We start from the raw sequence: 19,849 nt of genomic DNA on the forward strand, positions 1-19,849 counted from the left end.
ACTAATATATATATATATATATATATATGGGCAAGAGAACACTACCATCTTCCGCAGCCATTGTGCCAACACACAAACCAATGGGAACCTACATGGAGGCATCTTTAACGCATGGGGTGGGAGGATAGCGTTGTCTTTTTGCACCCACTTGTGTCTAGGCATAGAAATGTGCAAGCTAATAGTGTTCTTTTTCTCTATATATAAGGATATAATGCTGAATTCTGATCAATGAAAAAGGTTCAAGATCCTCTATTATCTGAACCCACCTATGCCTATCACATGGCTAGACCAACATTTCAAATGTTACAATTACCCTTGCATAGTGCCATTTCATTGCAATTGGATCTTGTGTTCCTTGCCATCTTTAAGGCATTTCCAGTATTTTTTCTAAGATGAAACTTAATTGGTAGATGGTTGTGGGATACTTTAGATGAGTAGTATTTTGAGCAACCCTATGTCAATATTTCTAGTACATAACAAGCATAACAGGGCTTAATGAAAAGTATTCCACCTTGTTAGGTTCTCAAGATTATGGCCAAAGGCGGATGGAAGCTAATCAACCTCCTCTCAGAATCAAGAAAGTTTCTAAACAGCGATCTACTCGGCAAGTGTAATCTCGATTTCAGTCCAATCAACCGAGCCGGTCGACCATCCGACCTAGGCATTGTCAATTTGGGCTGGCGCTTGACCCATTTGGAAACCTATATGACCGGCGTCTGGAATAGCCAGTCGACCACTTCACCTTGTTGCTCGATCATCCCTTCTTTAAATGTGAACCTTGACTCATTTCTGAGTCTGATCGATTCCTCCTTTTAGAGGTTTGATCCCAACTCAGTTAGTAGGGAGGCTCTCAATATGTTGAAATCTATCTTCCTTAGATAATTAAGTATTTTTGAAGAAATCCACTCTAATACCAAATGTGTATGCAGGTGGCAACCCAAAAGGAGGTGAATTGGATAAGATGTGCATATTGAGAACTTTTCTTTAGAGAATGATCCACTTGAAGTATTCATATGAGAGAGAGAGAGAGAGAGAGAGAGAACAAGTAATATAGAGTGGTTTGGCCACTTACCTACATCCACTACCAAGGATAAAATGAACCCCCTCTCCTCCCCACTCCCCTCTCCCCCCCCCCCCCACCCCAAAAAAAAAAAATTGAAGAGGCAACAAAATGAAATATCAGCATAAATTACGAGAAAACAAACGAAATTAATAACTTGTGTTTCATAGTTTGATTAATCTCTTTCTATTAGAATTGCACTGTTTAACATTATTACATATAGAATCGATTTCATTATTCAATCATTTATGCACTTTACTTTCATGCCAATTTTTGAAGGCATGTTCTATATTTTCATCACCTATAGGTCAGAGCACAGACATGCTAGTTTTGTTTCTAGACTAGATGGCATTTTTAACGATTCAAAAGGAACAGCTATCATGCATATCGTAAAGTCATGATAGTGTTCTAGAATTTTGAATTTTGAATTTTGTTTTGTTCTTATAGCATTTGTGTTTGGTTTTGGGTTCATTTACTTCAAGTGCCTTCAGACTTTCAGAGGTTTTTTCCAGCCTATTTTAACTTACAGAATCAGTATTCTTTGCCAGACAATTACAAAGTATGCACTTGTATCATCTAGATTCTAGAGCAGCTACTGGTCCAGTGGAGTTATCCGCTAGGAGCTGCTACAGAATGGCAGATTCTATTGAGAGATGCTGATGCTACCTCATTCCTTGTTCACACTTAAACAGCTTGTGTAGAGAACTGGGTCAGTGCTGATTCAACTCTTGGGTTGAACGGGTTAACCTTGTTCCTAAAGCAGGGTGGTCAACAGGAAGCTCAGGATGAATATTAATCTCCCTACCATTTCTCATTTTTATTTGCTCCATTTTACACTATGCTAAGGCAGCCTCTAGGTGATGTATTCTTCAATAGGCATTGCAGATAAAAGATAGTTCTCAATGATTCAGCAAAGTGCAATGGCAGGTGAGAAATTCATTATAAATGGCGAATGGTACTAGATGCAGTAAGAAAACAAACTCCACCCATCAACACTAGTAAGTAAATGGAACTAAATATTAATGAACTAAACAGATTTTTGGTATATGAAATATGGTGGCTCATCTGGAATTTTACAAAATACCACAATAGATTGTATGCAAATAACTGAAATATTGTTTAAACGGGAAAAAGAACGCCATAATCAGGCGATTCAGACAACTCACATCACAGTCATTGACATTATCAGACGAGCAAGCCCAGGATCTTGCTGTAAGAGTTCCCTTAGGTTGTTTTCCACCTCTGCCAATTGCTTCTCCAAGTACTCCTTTGAAGTCTGTCCGCAATCAAAATAGATTTTAAGTCCCACATTTTTTTTGTTTGGGGGAGGGGTATGAACTTATGAGTGATCTCACAATGAGAGCGACCAAAAATAATGCATCTTACAGAGGAGATCTCCAGGCAAAACATAGATATAAACAAACGAGTGTGAAAGCCATTCTACCATCCAAAGAGTTATGATAACAACTACTGCAGGACCCGCAAGGCAAGATCCTACGATTAGTGTTGGAATCCAGATCAGCTAGTTCATGTATCTGTGTAATTACCTTCATTATCCAGCCTAGCAATATGGCAGCGGGGTATTCATATAGAGCCAACTAATGGAGAAACACCTTCTGAGACCCTACATGTAGTGACAAAACTATGCCAATATGTTGATAATGATCATAACTCTATTGGTGTGCAAAGCAACTCGACAAGCCCACATATTGAAGGACTGGAACTTTTTCGTTATATGTGACAGAACTGTGAATTCACATGCAAATAAACCACACGAAATGATGAAAATGAAAAATACAAACCTGTAATGAAGCAATGGCACTCTCACTATCGTTAAGTTTCTGCTCCTGCTCATTCACCAAGACCGATTTTGGTTCTAAAACAAATCTGTCCACCAAGGAAAAACACATAATTAATATGGGGAATGCTATAACTATTCCAGACAATTCATTAAACAGGAATCATTCATCTTCTTCAAGGACCAAAAAATTTCAATTGCAGAGAGGGAGATCCAAGACTCACGTTCTTCCTGTAAATGAAGGGACAAGGAGAAGTCAGATATCAACCAATGGTCTTTCAAAACAGCAAAAAAAAAAAAAAGGGGGGGGGTGCAGTGACTGGGAGACATTTCATGTAATGCCCCATAGCAAAAGCAGAACCAGGCAGCTGGTTTCATCAGTTCCATCTTCCAATATAGAACATACTCAAAACAAGGAGGAAAACCAGAAAATAATTACTGTTTTTCTGCAGTCACAGGAAATTTTTTGGATAGCAATGTCAAATTAACCTTTTCCCTGAACTTAAAGAGTGGTTCAAAATTCAAAACGGCAATGAAAACATGTGCCTATGTCATTTTCCCGAAATAAAATGGCACATAACACAGACATGTATGCCACTGTGCTAATATGAGACCAGAGAAACCTTTGGAAAATGTGAACAAGGGTTCTCTATCCAACTTTATAGTCATACCAATGGATTTGTATGTATCTGTGTCATCAGATAATTGTCGCAGTTCCTCTAAAGTTAGGTAGGCACGTTTCTTGTCTCCCTCTTTGTTACGCAATTGGTTCTGCACCTGAAAGAAAAAAAGACTCAAATGGGTGAATCGAAGTCCATAATTAGATCGACATTGTTTAGAAGGTTTTTTCCAACTTCTAGGATCTTCCCGTGCCAGTGAGACAAGCTGTTTTCAAAGATAAGTTAGGTTTTCATTTTCTGAGTTGTAAAAAGCTTTAATGTTGTATTGAGGTAAAGGAGCTACTCTAAAGTGTAGGTTTAGGTTAGCATCCTGAAACATAGGAATTTTAATGGGAAAGAGTTGAGAATTGATATATATATATATATATATAATGAAAATAAGAAGAATTTAATACAATATGTATATAAGAGACTACGTGGAATGGTAAATTAGCTAAAGGAATTAGATGACTATAGTCTTCGGTATACCAGGGATAAAAAAAACAGATATAAGGTAGGAATAGTACTAGATAAAGATTTCAAAAAATGATATTGTAGATGTTAAAAGAACAGATGACAGGATAATATCCATCAAAATTGTGTTAGAAAAAAAAGGGTTAATCAATATAATTAGCACTCACGCATCCTATTGTATAATCCAGTTGGTCTTGAAAACAGAAAAGTGCACACCTCAATCTAAAAATCTCTAACATCTCTCCTATCAAAATCCCACTAAGGGTCTACTTGTGTGATGAAACACAATCCATGATTACCCATCCTCACTATCAAATAGCACATACAAGCATTGGTATATACCCCTAAAAGTCTGCTTTCGCCATCACAAGTCCTCTCACAGTATTATTCTGCCACGCTTCCCCAAATCATACCCAAGCTAAGGACTGGAGCTAGGTAATAATCTCCTAACACTTTTTGAAGGGCACTTCAGGGTTACTCTCTCTTCCCTAATAGAATCCTAACCAGAGTACCAACCATTTTTCATCAAATTTCTCAAATGATAGAATTGAGTGGAATGTTAATCCTTGCTCGCATCAGTTTAGGATCAGAGCTAAAGGATCCTACACCTTCAGTAAAAATGATGATTCTATTTTTCCAAACCTTTGTTAGATTGGCCATCAGGAAAAATTCTATCAAGAACTGATACTTGGATAATAGGAATGAATATAATGTTGTTTCTCCACCTCCTTTGCGCATTGTGGTGGTGTGAAGCGAAGATTGGCCCCCTGTGTCGTTGTTCGAGATGCGGTCGGCCCAAAGTCAAGGGCCCCCTATGTGGGGAGTGTCATGATGAGTGGTGGTTTAAGGCTTTAAGCCACTTTGCCATTTTTCGGACGCTGTGTGTTGCATGTCTAGTTTTCAATTTGTAGTTGTGTGTTTCAATTTGTTACGTTCGTGCCTAGAGAGGCTGTCAAGAATTTGTTATCTCATTCCACCTTTCATAAAAGTAGGTTGGGTAATGCAGGAGTAGATTACAAGAAACTACCCCAGTAATTTATAACCCCAAACAATACAAATAGGACCAGGAAACAAATAAATAAGACCATCAAATAAACCCCCAAGGATACAATACCCATATAGGAGGTAAATCAGCCCAAAACACAACTCGATAGGAAAGAGAAAGACCTGCTATAGAGCTGGAGAGAGAGAGGTGCGGTCAGGTCTGTAGGAGTCCGATCAAGCTGCACTCTTGGGCGTAGATAGTCCCTAGGGAGGGTACAAAAACCCCCAAAGTTGAGAGGATTCTGATGGCTGATTGTGAAGTTACAAACTTTATTGATTTTCTGACAACAGTCATATACTTCAACACCAGTAACTTTAGGATAAAACAGAAAGCTTTAAACAATAAGAAACAAAGGGAAAAGTGGGGGAGGAGCGGTTGTCTCGGCCCGGGCTTCTCACCCACAGCTATCCTGGCTATTCTAAGCAATTGATTGCAATTATTCTTTATTCAAATATGAAATTATGAGTATATAGGCTCCTCTATTTATAGAGGGAAGAATAGCAATCAAACTACTACTAGGAGCTAGTTTCCCAATAGGACTAGACACTCCTACTACAACTAGAAATTCAAAATTGGACTAGGAATAATAAACCTATTGTTAGGGATATTCCCACACTCCTATAGTTGGTTTTGATGATAACAAACATATGAAGGTATGTCACAATTTTCCTTTAAGTATTGTTTTGTAGAGACTTCATATCAAAGATCGAATTTGGTGAATGAAACGAAGAAATGAAGATTGAAGTCATCAAATGAAGAGTATCAACAAGTTGGCATCAATTCTTGAAGAAGATATCATAAGAATTTAAGCTTCAAGATGTCAAGACATGAAGCTTAAAGACATGGAATTGCAAACAAGAAGAAAAGAAGATAAAGTGCCAAAGAGTGGAAGGTTCAAGTGAAGAAGAAGACCACTAGGATAGATTAGTCACTTTTAATGTAATTTGTAATTTCCACATACTTATATGCACTCACCTCATGCATGTGCATTGCATCATATTAGAATGACCATAGAGCATACCTTGACCAAGTATGGAGAGTCTCTAAGTGGTAAGGAACATATTAGGAAAAATGGGTTATAGTGAAATTCTGTGAAAACCACATTAACCTGACTCAAGGGTATTTTAGGTAATCTTAAATTCAGTATCAGGAGATGAAACCTTCATAGAAGTTGTAGGAGATTGAGTTGTGATTCCAACGCAACTGATCTCAAGTCAATCCAAGGTCGGACCGAAAAGTTATGATCCAAAAACTAACAACTGGTCAGTATGACAGCATTCTGTCAAAACAGAGTATGTCATATTGGAGGTCGACCGGCTGGAAGCCCCGGTCGACCGGACATGTCCGAGACCATAGGCGGTCGACCGTTAAAAAGTCCCGGTCGACCGGTGACTGCCTGGAAGTGCCCCAACGGCTATATTTTGCCTCAACGACTCTTGGCGGTCGACCGGCTACCAATGGCGGTCGACCGGTGGACCCAGAATATGACCGTTTGAGTGAGATTTACTACCAAAAATGCTCTCCTAAGCTCATCTATAAATACCTCTAATACTACTCATTAATCAATAATAAATCCCAACTTTAGAGAAGCATTATTTGAGCATTAGAAGTGAGAATTGGTCTACACCATCTCTTGAGTTCAAGTTCTTCATTTTACATTCAAGAGGAACTCAAGACCATCTACAAGTCTTCGTCTACATCTTGGCATTTACATTACAAGCATCAAGAAGACTTCAAAAGGTGCATTCATTCTATCATCATTGCATATTTCATTTGCACCACACCGGAGGTAATTCTCTTTTATTCCACTTCTCCATTTTCTATTTTACATTAAGTCTAGACTGTACTTAGGCTTTTGTAAGGACCCTCTCATCCTTAAGAGATTGTAAGGATCCTCTTATCCTTAAAAGAGTGTAAGGTGCCTCTCTACCTTAAAGGAGATTGTAAGGTGCATCTCTACCTGCAAAGGAGATTGTAAAGGCGCCTCTCTGCCTGTAAAGGAGATTTGTAAGGATACTCTTATCCGTGAAAAAGATTGTAAAGGTTTTCTTTCCTACCTACTGTACTGAAAGGGAGAACTAGTGGAATACCTTACAAGGGGATTCTTGTAGGGAGTGGACTAGACTCGGATTGAGTCGAACCACTATAAATCTTGTGTTGTGTGATTGTGCCTATTTATTCCGCATTGTTTTAAATTACAATCACACTTGTGTTCTATACATCGAAAAGAGTTAAAATTTCACTAGTATAACCTATTCACCCCCCCTCTAGGTTATTTCACCTATGTGGAAAACAAATAGAGTCCTAAGACAATTTGGACTCAACATACCACTTACTCAACTCGATGGGCCCAATGGCCCATTAATTAACAACTACTAATTATTCCCCTAGCCGATGGGCCCAATTGACCCTTATTTGTACTTAGCCACTCAGGTGGAACAAGTAGTGGTTCGGCTGGCTTCTTGGCTGGCCCTAGCCACTCAGGTGGACTAAGGCTGACCCTTCTTCCTCTCATATCTCCTTCCATAATGTGGATCTACATCATTGGGTGATGGATCATCTTGGTGGTGGACGTAATGCATGTAGGACGCTTTGGCTTGACCAATCTATATGGTACGTTAGGTAGATAGCCGGTACCTTATTATAGTCTGTCGTTATAAACATGTGGCTGAGTTGTAGTGGTGCGTTAGGTTGACAGCTGGCACTTATTATAATTAGCCATAACCCATCAATCTTTTTGCAAGGATCCTTGCGCTCATCCTTACTTGGAATCTCCATGTAGCCAACCCCATTAAGTTACGATAAGGTTTTGGTTGTTGTTGTTGTGTTGTATAATGTTGTTTCGCAAGGTGTATTGTATATGTGTGCTGATCAACATACTTCCTCTCCAGTCTTTTGCTGATGCATTCATTATATGCAGCAAACAATATGGCCAAGCTGAAGCTGCCCTCGAAGGCATTTGTATTTGTGATGCTGGTGGCTGAAAGTATACTGATGTTCAGGTCGACTCAATCTTTACTGTTGGATTATTCAATATCATAGTGTTTTCATGGCCTTTTACTTATTTCTGGAGACAGATCAGATTTCCTGAACATAAGTTGGACTCTTCCATTTCTCATGTATATCAGGAGGTCAGTAAGGCAATAAATGCATGGGCTGGGCAAAAAGGTTCAGGTAATGCTTTCGTTGGTTCACACTTCACAGGATCTTCTCCTCCATCAAGATTACTGACTGGAATTCCACAGTTTCAGTTCTCAGTGGACTACTTTATTTATGGTTTTGATGAGAGGAATGGACTTTGTATTTGTGTGGGTTATTGAATTTCATAATTAGTTTCATTTCCCTTGCAGTTTAGGGGTGGCGGGAATTATCCTTCCCCCACCCCCAAAATTGTGTTCATTATTTTCATGCGATTAATAAAAATTGAGAAGACTGCCTGGGGTCCTGGAGTTAAATGGTTTAAAAGAAGAGGAGGGGGGAGATAACTACCATGAAGCAGAAGCACCACCCTCATAGTTCTAACTATTATATATTAGATTATTTGATCCTTTTTCCAACCTACCATCAGTTACCTTGATAATTTCTCACTCCTTAAAGTCCAAAGAGGCATATATGTCTCTACTAAATCCCTAAATATGCATAGCAGGAGAAATTCAAGTAAATAACCAAACAGCTACTAACCGAAAAGAATTTCAGGGAGAGTGAGTAAACAAATTGATACTAGATCTGATGAACAACTACATGAATATTGGCACAATTTCTACAGAAAGTGACGACCGCAGAACTGAAAAGATAACAACGCAAGTGATTCAGCGACGTTACTGTAAAATCTCGATTCTCATTCGAAAGAACTAGAAGAACGTCTACAAGTCTCAGAACGAACCTGTTTCAATTTTCCAGTAGTCTCTATCATTCGACCTTGAATCTCAAGAAACGCCTGCGAAAAAAAATTCAAAAAAGAGAACAAAACAAAGAATCAAAGATCAAATGATGAAGACCAAATGATTTAATTCAACGCAAGGAAACAAATAGATTATCTTACAGTTTTGTTCGCTTCATCGGCCATTTGAGATGAAATTTTCAAACGTAGTACGAACTGAATCTACTGAGAGTCTGAGACTGTAAAGAAAGTACCAAAAAACGGAGGCAAACTATTGAGCACAGGGGAGAGCCAAATGACCCTTACATTTGGCCTCGAGGTTATAAGTGAAATACCCAGTTTCCTCGTTTCCAAACCCTTAAGAAAATGCGAAAAATGTAAGAAAACTGGTTTTCTTTTCTTTTCTTGACATCCAAACACAACCTGAGGCGTTGGTGCGGGAGGAAATGACGAACACGGTATTGGAATTGGCATTTTTTATTTAAAAAAATTTTTTTTCCCCGGAAAAAGAAGCTTAAATGGAAATGTGGCCCATGCGAGGCTGTGACACACAATAAAGAACAAAATGACCACTCAGCTATCTCAAGAAGGTAAAAATCCTGGTGAACGGATCATGTTCCCATATGAGAATGTTCTCATATGTCCTTGATCCTTGGATTTAGAATCTATTAAATGAAAAGAGAGAAAATTGATTCTAAATTCACGGACCAGTGTTGTTCTCGTATGTGAACCTAATCAGCTCTCAAAACCCTGTCCCTATTGATGCTTCTATTAATACTCCTATTGGCCCTCGCATCTGGTGGAAGACCCACTCTGCCTTCTAAGGGAACCCTCTTCTCTTTCTTTTCTTTTCTTCTCTTTTATTTATTTATTTATTTATTTACGCTTAATCTATCAACACAGGACACCCTAGATCGACATCAGCCTCCACCAATTCCGATAAAGGCAAATGCGGGCCGATCAGATCGAATCTGTATCAGCCATAACTTGCAAAACTTTTGAAGGAGTGAGGGCTCCCTTATAGTAGATTGAACCACACTCCACATATCGTCCACTTCACATCCTAAGGACTATCGAGTAACATGCCAAGTTGTTGGATCAGTGGCAACCCAAGAGGGTGAATTGGGGAGTAATGATTGTCTGCCGCGGGTGCGGTTGTGCGGCGAGCATCGGATGGTCAAGACGACATCGGCATACACCCTAATGTCGTTCCGACCATTGGAAACTTGCCGCACTGCCATATCCGTGGCGGAGGATGTTTTCACGTGAAGTGGGTATTATGGAATATTTGTAACAACCCAGCCTCTTTGGCCTAAGGGATTCATGGGTTTAAAACGGGTAATGCCATAGTAAGAATGCCACCTTTTATCAATAAGCTCATGATCTACCCTAATCGATGTGAGACTAAAAAGCATGTCCCCTCAACAGCTTTCCCATGTCTTGTCCATTTTGGGGACTCAACAGATCTAGACCGTTTCTTAGGCATGATATTCTCTACCCTTTAAGACACAACGTTCCCGCTGTGACCTCACACGGTGTCAGAATAAGGTTTCTAGAAAATCATCATCGAAACAGATGTGAAGGTGGTTTAGCTTTGGAAGAAAACATGGGTAGTCTTTTATATCATCTTTTACAACTTTCTAATGATCCTTCAGGGCTTGTAACTCAATTTTATTTCATATTTCTCTGGGTGCATACTCTGCTGCCCATGGAACTACCGGTAAAAGTGATTAGGACTTAGGAGTTTGGACTCGCCCACTCCCATTTTGGTTAACTATCTGTTTTTACTTTCTATTTCTCAGTTCTAAACAAACATCTGAAATTTGTACTCAATAAAATAAGGGAAAGGGGGGGGGGGCAGGCCTTCCTAGCCCTAGTTATGTACTCCAGCTGGGTTGCTCGGGCCAACCCGCCCATATTGCCAACAGTCTTATTTCCCATCTCATTTCTCCCATCTCCCATCTCCTCATCAATCATTTATAAAGGAAAAATAAAATATGAATTATTATTGTCCAAACAATGCTGAGATGGGAGCAAATGTCCAAACAAAGTTGGGAGACAGCAGCAATGACCAAAGCTTGCTCAAACTTGAATAAGCAATTAAAAGTTTACAGGAGTAAATGTCCAAACAACGTTGAGGGAGGAGACAGTAGCAATGTCCAAAGCTTGCTCAAACCTCTCTAGAAGTGCCTAAATAACTCTCCTGGTGGCTCGGAGAACCTTTCCCTTTAATGGGGTACCTATATGGATTGATTATGACATAACAGTGCTGTTTGAGCCCTATAAAATCCAAAATTTTTATTTATTCCTAGTTAACCAGCAACAATGATTGCCCTTCAAAAGCAATGGTGCAATGTGCATAGCCCTACCACCTGCCTCTGATCTTATTTAGAAGTTGTAAAACTTAAGTAAGCTTTTCAAACATCTTGTGTATGGTCACACTCCCACATTCGGTAATCCCAGAGCTATCCTTATTGGATCTTAAAGTTCATTATTATATGAAGTATATTTCCACTCAGAAAATATTTACAATAAAATGGTCAAGACAGTAAACACTCTTATTTACAACAAAATAGTGAACATTATACCATCCAAGAAGCTAAAAAACGCATGTAACCAGTGAAAAATGAAGCAACAATGGATCTATTCGATTTCCTTGCCTGATTTTTGGAACATGACAACTGCGAGAGTCACAACAGATGCATAAACTGCATTTGGTATCTTCTGCACCACCTTCCCAACACCTGGGACTCCCTCAGTTGCCCTCTTTGTCAGTAATGCTACCGTTGGAGCAACAAGCATGGCAATGATCAAATTCTGACTGATCACTGTCAGTGTCTCGGCTGTCAACTTCTTAATAAACTCTTCAAATTCTTCCCGGTCCAGTTCCCCATCAAGGTTGAGATCATATTTCTGCACATAGAAGTCAATTAACATTTCTGTTTCATTTTCCATGGGCATGAAATGTGTCTACACATATGGTACAATATATTAAGAACCATGCAGGTTGGAATTGGATTATTCTCAATGTGTCAGGAAGTAGGTCTTCCCACCCAAGGGCTTAGGCCAAAATCAATCCAATTGGAAAACCATCCAATACATCAGATTCATCAGTGAAGAAAAGACGGTTTCAGTCCAAAAAACTTTTAAAGCTGGTCCACAATAAAACTTTCAGCATATCAAGCTGCCAACAGTCATCTAATTATTATAGCATGCATTAGCACAAAGAAAATATTTAATTGAGCCCCCAGCTCAGCCACAAGATTAAAAATAATCAACCTATCAGTAGACGAAGGGCAAGTAAACATAAGGTCTGAGACTTCTAGGCAGCATTACTAATGCAGTCACAGTCCAAAATTAGGCCCTGTTTTGATATCATATGTTTATGGGCTTTTACTGTAATGGATTCAATTGGGCAGGCCAAATTTAAGTCAAAGGGAGGTAAATGACTTTAAGTCTTTTCCTAGTAGCATTAAGAATTTAAGTCTTAAGTAATTGTCTGGTCCTAGTTTTATTAGGATTTGAAGTTTCTGGTCTTCGGTTGGATTTCAATTTCAGATTTCTGGGGGTGGTTTCCATTTTTGAGTGTGTTTGTCATGATTTTAGCACCCTATTATGGGAAATAGAAATTTTGAAATAGAAGAGGAGCTCATTCGCTGAAATCCAATTCGCCTACTTCGTGCTGAGCAATTAATGAACATGTATTCCAACGGCTCAAAGGAAGGGCACACACACACACACACACACACACACACACACACACACACACACACACACACACACACACACAGAGAATGTCTACTCTCTATTATCATGGTGCCCTAACTCCATCAGAGGTGAACTTTTATTGTTTTTTTTTCCCTAACATTTACTGCTGTTCTAATGGCACTTCTTGAATTTCTCTTTTATGACCCCCCCCCCGGGGGGGCTCAAGTTTGTGCTTGGAAATAATGGTTATAGAGAGAGTGTTCATGTTAGTTTTTCGAATTCGGTTGAGCGAAATTTCAGAAGCAATTAATTATACAATGTATGAAATTTGTATAAATTTACTGTCTATGATGTTATGGATTTCAACCAATTAGAGATTGAAATACTATTACGAACCCATGTGAGTGGGAGAGGATTGTATAATTCATTCATCACACAATTATGGTTCCATAAGAATTAGCAGGAGTATGATGGTGAGACCAAGTTGTTCATTTTTGTTGATTAGCTGTTATCTGAGTTCTCATTTTGCTTTAAACAGTTAGATTAAGGGTTGATTGGTATCTACTAATCACTGAGGGGGCTCATTATGACTAGATTCTGAGTGTCAGGTCACGCAGCTTCTGGCATGATTAAGTCAAATGGAGAAATCAAGCTTCCTTCAGTAAGACCACTTGAAGGTCATCAATGCAACAAATGAACATACATCAAGACGGCGTTCTCAAGACTTAGGAATTAGTTTTATCTTGTAACGCATTTCATATTCCTAATTTGTAATGTGGTTGTCATAGCTCCTAGACCCATATGACTCAGCCTCATAAGTGCTCAACCATGACTTAATGGTTTAACCTTTTCGGGTGACCTTGCCTATGACCATAGGGGAACATTTTGGACCTATATTGGTATATTTGACTTGAGATATTAACCTAACAGCTTTGGGAGGTCATATTCCAAGAGTCTGGGTGTCAAACACCCAAATTGATTCTTAACAAGTTGACGATCAAAGTCTAATCCAAATAAAAATTTAGCAACCAGGAATTCAGCATACTGAGATTTGAAAATTTCAATATTAGTAGAGAGGGGTGGGTAAACATTGAGTTTCACCCACATGCCCTTTAGAGCACTATAATAATCACCTATAGACTTTCCATTCTTCTCAAAGGAGAAATTATTTCACACAAATCATATATTCTAGACATGTTCTTATCTTTAGAATAACTCTCTTGAAGATCATCCCCGACACCCTCGGTTGTGGTGTGAAACAAAACATTGGCAGACACAGAGGGCTCCATACAATTCCACAACCAACAAAGCAATGTAGCACTCTCTGTAATCCACTCCTTATATTCAGGTGAGGTTGCAACAGGTTGAGAAGAAGTTAGATAGTACATCCTCCTTTTGGCAATGATATATAAACCTTAACTGCTTGGACCCAAAAAAAGGTCATTTGAAGCATTGTTCAGTTTTATAGACAATGATTTCAACATTGACATTCTCCGTAGGAGGTTTAGAATCAGTTAAAATACTATGTTACTAGTATTGACTCTTAGAGAACTCAAAACCAACCAGCCACAAAAAGCAACACCTCATAATCAAGGGAGTAACACCCAGACCACAATATACAACCAATATTGAAACCAGCAGGAAAGAACACCAAACCAGAACCAAAGAAGGCCAAAACAACACAAGAACCAGAAACCTGCAGGGTACTGAAACCCAAAAAAATCGCAAAGAATAGAAAATCTAAAAAGCTTAGGGTTAGCATTATCTGTTAGGTCAGAAATTTTGGCCACAAACACTCCAATATAGAGAGAATATGTCCCAAAAATTTTACAATGATCAACCCACAAGAGATAGGATTCTTGAAAACTCTCCCAATAAGTTACGGTTTTGCTCGAAAAGATGAAATCTGATCCAAAACACCAAAAGAATATCAGTCCTCAAAACAGTGTTCACAATGATATTCTTGATGTACCAGTGGAGGATAAATCAGCAGCATAAAAAAAAATCCATAGAAAGTCAAACTCTCATGCGCATGGAGAAAATCTCCTGTGCAAGGAAGAAAACTGCAGATCCTAGTGCAGGAGAAAAGTATCTTCAAGTGGAATTTTTCCTTCATAAACTGCAGACTTTTCCTTCACCACAGACCACCACACCTCCAGTAAACACAGCAGTAGTAATGATGAAACCCTAGTTGTACATGTTTTAAAAACTAGGGTTCTAGTTCTACCAAACAAAAAACAGATAGGTGGCTGCACACCACAAGATGGGGAAAATCCCTAACAAGCACTCAAACCAAAGATGAAAATGTAAACAACAGGTACTGAAATCAATGCTCTGATACCATGTAGCAGTATTATAACTTGAGATCAGTACCTGCAAATGAAAATGGAAGAAGAAACATAAAAGATTGAAGAGGAGAGAAAGAGGAGAAGAGAGTGGAGAGACAGCACCCCATGATTAGAGAGAATTGGAATATCTCTTTAATCGTGGGTGGGAGGATTTTTATATCATAAATAAAAAGTCAGAATTACAAAAAGTACTGAAAATATAACTTATTACACATTAGGACAAAAACGCAAACTTAATAAGCAAAAATACCCCTGCCAACACCAATAACTCTTCAACATAGGTCAAAAGGGACTCACAAAGGAGGAACTTGACCAAAGTCCTCATTGGATCAGCCAATTGTGAATTATCATTTTTCTCGTAAACCCCTGAGTTTCTGCTCTGGTGTGAAGCACATTGATGTCTTCATAATTTCATTTCCGGAATTCTATTTTAGTTAATCTGAAATTTCTTACTTGCTTTCTAACATCAAGCAAACAAAATCTATCTCTTGCCATTGGAAATACAAAAATTATTAGAAAATAGTACCATTTGCATTTATTTATTTATTATCCTTTATCAGTAGAGAAGTTGAGATTAAGACTAATTTGTACAGATAGATAAGCAAAAGTGGTTAAAGTGGTGAATAAAGCTTCAGCTGATAACTCTGTAGCTAGTGACCAAGCATACAAACATGCCTCGTTTAAATATGCATTTAGACAATAAAATCAATCAATGGTGCTAACATACCTACTGCAGCATCATCATGTACATTTTCAGAACTAAAATGCCATCTGTACACCAAGCAAAATCATCCCCAACATTTGCCAGAACTACCTGGATATTTCATCCAAGATAGTAAAGACCTATATAAGTTGTTTCAAAATATCTGTTCATTGATTATGGTCACTACCAAGTTGAGTCAACAAGAATAAAACGTAAAATTTGTCGAACCGCATATAGGTGGGAACTATAAGGTGTCAATATATGACATACTATTAGTCAAGTTTGAATGAAATTATTCCCTTCAATTGACACAGGAAAACAACATTAAATTTGGTGATGCCCATCTGAGTCAGTGACCAAAAATCATATCTTGAAAACAAACTCCTCGAAACTTGACTTTTGCTTTATCACTTTGATTGAAAATTGGATAAACATTAGCTTGCAACAATTTATTAAAATAGTAAGGAATAGAACCCAAAACAATGCCCTTCAATCAAGTGAATTACAAGGGCTAGAGAATACCTGCATCATGTCTTTGATTTGCATTTTAGAAGGGGGATCAAAATGAGGCCCAGGCAGACGCTTGTTCATATCACTATAAGAAAATTTAGAATACATGCTTAGTAAAAGTATATATGGGATCTGCAATAGTTGAATGGCAAGAATATTTTTTTATTAAAAACTATAAAGCTGAACAAAAAGAATATCTCATACTTGTACACAAGTAGGATGGCAATATATAGATCTTCAAATGTCAAATTAACCTTTCCATCGGTATCTTTGAAATGATCAAAAACCCTATTTGTTATCTTCTTAATTTGCCTCTCCTTCCACTGCTTACCTGCACAAATAATAAAGTTTCCATTATGTGATCAGGAAACTACAACTCCCAGCCAAAAGATTTAAAACAGTCAGACAAGAAAAGAAAAGGTCTGATGCTCAAATGTCTGTTTTTGGAGGTATGGCCTATTCATATGGCTCCTCGTCTTTGCCCACTTCTAAAGTGTATTGATAAATTATATAAACTAGAAACAAGTTGTAGAGAGTTTTGGCAAGACCACAAAAAACAAAATCAGACCCCAACTAGATTCCCCGAAGAAGCATTTAAACATTGCAAACACTAAACATGAAACTGCAATGACATTTGTCATGGCGAGCAAACCATTTCTTTTTCACTAACCAACATATAAGAATTAGTTGACACTCTCATGTTCCAAGCATGAAAGCCATCAAATGGTCTGTGGATTTATCAACAAGGATCAAGAACTCGATCTCGAGTCCGGTATCGACCCAGCTCAAAACCAAGATATGGGTAGAAACCTGGAATTTTCTGGGAAAAAATCAACATGTCATGGGCTGGTCGACACAAACCGAAACTGGGCAAGATTGATCGAAACTACTGAAATGTGAGAAATATAGTGGAAACCAGGTACAAAATCAATTTTCCCTCCATCTTGTCTCAGCCCAGCTTGAAACCACAAAATTTCAGTGAAGTTTCAACCGAGATTTAGAACTATAACTATCAAGGAGAATGAGGATGCGCAAAATTCAAAAGAATGATTATGCAGAGACTAGTGGAACCACTCCCCCTTCTTTAGCATTTATATCATCATCTAGGTATTCCAAATATGTCCATTCCCCAACAGAAATGAGAAGAGCTTAAAGGTCAACAGTCAACTTGATTTGATTGAACAAACATGCTCATCCAATCCATAGAAAGATTTTGAAATTCTTGATCATCCAACAGAAAGATGGCAGTTATGCCATCTATTAAAATAGAGTACTGGCCAAGGAGATGCTTTAGGTGATATCCATACACCATGGCAGAGTATGAACCCTCATTGTAGTACATAATTCCTGATATGCGTCTATTGACAGTCATCACTCTTGTCTAAAGCACTTAGGTTATAAAACTTTCTATATGCTCATAAGTTGGAAAAGACAGGGTCAACATGATGAGTAGTAGAATGGCACAGAGAACTAAAAAAGTTAAAATTTCTAACTAGATAAATCTTTAGACCTATCCACCACCAACCCCAAAAATATCTACAACTTCAACAGCATCCCATAAAACAATCTGCTGATAGTTGTCACTATAAAGCTACACCAAGAATTTATGCCTCAAATATAGAATATAGAAACTGATACATGATGAATCATAGAGACTGGAAGACATCAAATACGAAAGAAAATAACAACACTATACCAGGTTTCAACTTTAGTCATGGTGAAGATATTTCATTCCAGACTTCTCTATTAAAGTTCAGGAACAATAGAAATAAGAGCTTAAGTCAAGAGAGAACAAAAAATTGTGGTACAATACCACCACCGGATTCAGTTACAGCTTTTCAGAATCTCAAAGAACAGGAACTTCAACCAGGATAAAAACAAGAAAATTTTCCGGGACAGAGCTAAAGAAGTATAGGAAAGATCCATCAAGAAATAAAAAGCAAGTATTAGATGAAGTTGAATTATCTTAGTGGCTATCAAAACCCTAAATTCAGATCAATCTGCGAAGCCCTACAACAGCGATCGATAAACCACAAGACGAAAAAATCTACCCTCTTAAGTTTATGATAATTTTTGCAGAAACTTGAAGGCGAATGGATTGCAAAAGATAAAAATCAACTCGAATACCTTGAAATTTTTCTTGAATGGTTCCCAAAATTTGTCCCATTTTGGTTGAGACTCGAGAGATGGTTCAAGCTGACACAAAGATTTCAAGTCGTCTTGATGGAGACGAAGAACGGAAGTGAAATTACAAACTTCCAAGTAAGAGAGGGAGTCCCCTGACGACCACTCTCCACCACCCATCAGGATTCAGGAGACGATATCCACCATGTAGACCAATAGCCTTCCGCACGCATCTGAAGCCTTGCGGTCAAGGGATTCCCCCTTCACCGTGGCTTAGGGAAAACTTTACCCTTTTACTTTAATTGAAATTAGTGTAGGCCTCTTGGATACGAAATCGATTATGGGTTCGAATATTTTTATTTTGGATCGAATAATATCAGATTAATTGACTATCCGGCTGGAAAGTGTGATTAATTTAGTACATTTAAAAACATATGATATATTATCATATTACCCATATTATAAAGTTCTTTTATAGAAATGTCTTAGTAAACTTTTAGTACCTTTTTAAGAATAGCACTAGGTAGTTTAAGGTTGTGTTTGGTATGCATTATTGGAATGCATTTTGGACCAAAAACACATTTTGGACTGTTGGAAACATTATTTGGTAAGCATTTCATTCTCAAAATTCTAGAACACGGTCAAGAATGCATCCCATTATGTATTTTGCATTCTCCAACTCTCGGCTAAGGGTGTCAATTTCGAATCGAAACCAAAAATCGAAACATAAATCGAGCCAAATTAACCAAATTGAAACAGAACCGAATTTATTCAGTTCAAATTCGGTTTGAATATGTGAGTATGCTATTCAGTTCGGTTAGATTTCGGTTTAGGGTGTCAAAACCTCGGTTCGAACCAAAACTGAATCGAATTGCTCCTATCATTCAAGAGTGTTTTCTGTAGTCACTTTTTTTTTTTTTTTTTTAAATGTGGTAAGTGTTTTTGGCAATTTATCATCATATATTTACAAGCTAAGATAATTTTGGAGTTAGCAACGGCCATAAGGCCCACGACTTGAGCACATTATGGCCTTTGGTCCATCACAGTCATGGTTCGTAAGTGGAACCGTTTTCATAACCGAATTAAAACCGATGTATAAAACCGAATTAAAACTCCATATCATAACCAAATTGGAATCGAAACTGAATCGAGCCGAATTGAATCGATTTTAGTATCTAAATATGGAACCGAGTCAGTTCTCGGTTCAGTTGTGGTCTACCTTATCATCATTTGGAACTGAACCAAATAATTGAAATCCAACAGATTGACACCCTTACTCTCGGCACAACCCGATGAAAATAGCTCCACCACTAATCTTATGAAAGACCTTCTCTCCCATGGAATAGCATTTCATTATTTCAAATCTCCAAAAACTATTTTTCTATCTCTCTCTAAAAACCGCTTCTCCCAAAGAATTCTAACGAATGTCGACGTGAGGGTGAAGGGTGTTCACCATCCCTTGGGACTTGAGGATCAATTTAAGCAATAATATCTAAGGAACCATTCAAATTTTTATATTTTTATTTGTGAGTTATTGATG

At 38.0% G+C, this 19,849-nt stretch overlaps 2 protein-coding genes across 2 annotated transcripts; both read right to left on the reverse strand.

Moving 5' to 3' along the window:
• Window positions 1–2,059: 2,059 nt before the first annotated feature.
• On the reverse strand, window positions 2,060–9,244 carry LOC122075912 (prefoldin subunit 1). The gene is made up of 6 exons (XM_042641133.1): window positions 9,079–9,244; window positions 8,920–8,973; window positions 3,530–3,635; window positions 3,083–3,089; window positions 2,863–2,947; window positions 2,060–2,336 (listed from the first exon to the last, which is right to left on the reverse strand). Exons 1-6 carry the CDS (start codon window positions 9,100–9,102, stop codon window positions 2,223–2,225), a joined length of 390 nt encoding a protein of 129 aa, XP_042497067.1. The 5' UTR covers window positions 9,103–9,244; the 3' UTR covers window positions 2,060–2,222.
• A 2,121-nt stretch (window positions 9,245–11,365) lies between these two features.
• Window positions 11,366–18,568, reverse strand: LOC122075326. Its single transcript, XM_042640315.1, has 4 exons — window positions 18,313–18,568; window positions 16,390–16,516; window positions 16,198–16,270; window positions 11,366–11,829 (listed from the first exon to the last, which is right to left on the reverse strand). The coding sequence occupies exons 1-4, from the start codon at window positions 18,350–18,352 to the stop codon at window positions 11,560–11,562; spliced, it is 510 nt and encodes a 169-aa protein (XP_042496249.1). The 5' UTR covers window positions 18,353–18,568; the 3' UTR covers window positions 11,366–11,559.
• Window positions 18,569–19,849: the final 1,281 nt, after the last annotated feature.

This window comes from Macadamia integrifolia, chromosome 4 (genome assembly GCF_013358625.1).
Source record: "Macadamia integrifolia cultivar HAES 741 chromosome 4, SCU_Mint_v3, whole genome shotgun sequence".
NCBI lineage: Eukaryota > Viridiplantae > Streptophyta > Magnoliopsida > Proteales > Proteaceae > Macadamia > Macadamia integrifolia.

Coding starts and splice junctions, on each gene's coding strand:
- LOC122075912 (XM_042641133.1), bottom strand. CDS start 9,102: ATGGCCGATGAAGCGAACAAAACT. Junction 8,974..9,078: donor CCGATGAAGCGAACAAAACT/GTAAGATAATCT, acceptor TTTTTTTCGCAG/GCGTTTCTTGAGATTCAAGG. Junction 3,636..8,919: donor CTACTGGAAAATTGAAACAG/GTTCGTTCTGAG, acceptor TTTTTCTTTCAG/GTGCAGAACCAATTGCGTAA.
- LOC122075326 (XM_042640315.1), bottom strand. CDS start 18,352: ATGGGACAAATTTTGGGAACCATTCAAGAAAAATTTCAAG. Junction 16,517..18,312: donor CATTCAAGAAAAATTTCAAG/GTATTCGAGTTG, acceptor TTATTTGTGCAG/GTAAGCAGTGGAAGGAGAGG. Junction 11,830..16,197: donor AAATCAAAGACATGATGCAG/GTATTCTCTAGC, acceptor TTCTATGTGCAG/AAATATGATCTCAACCTTGA.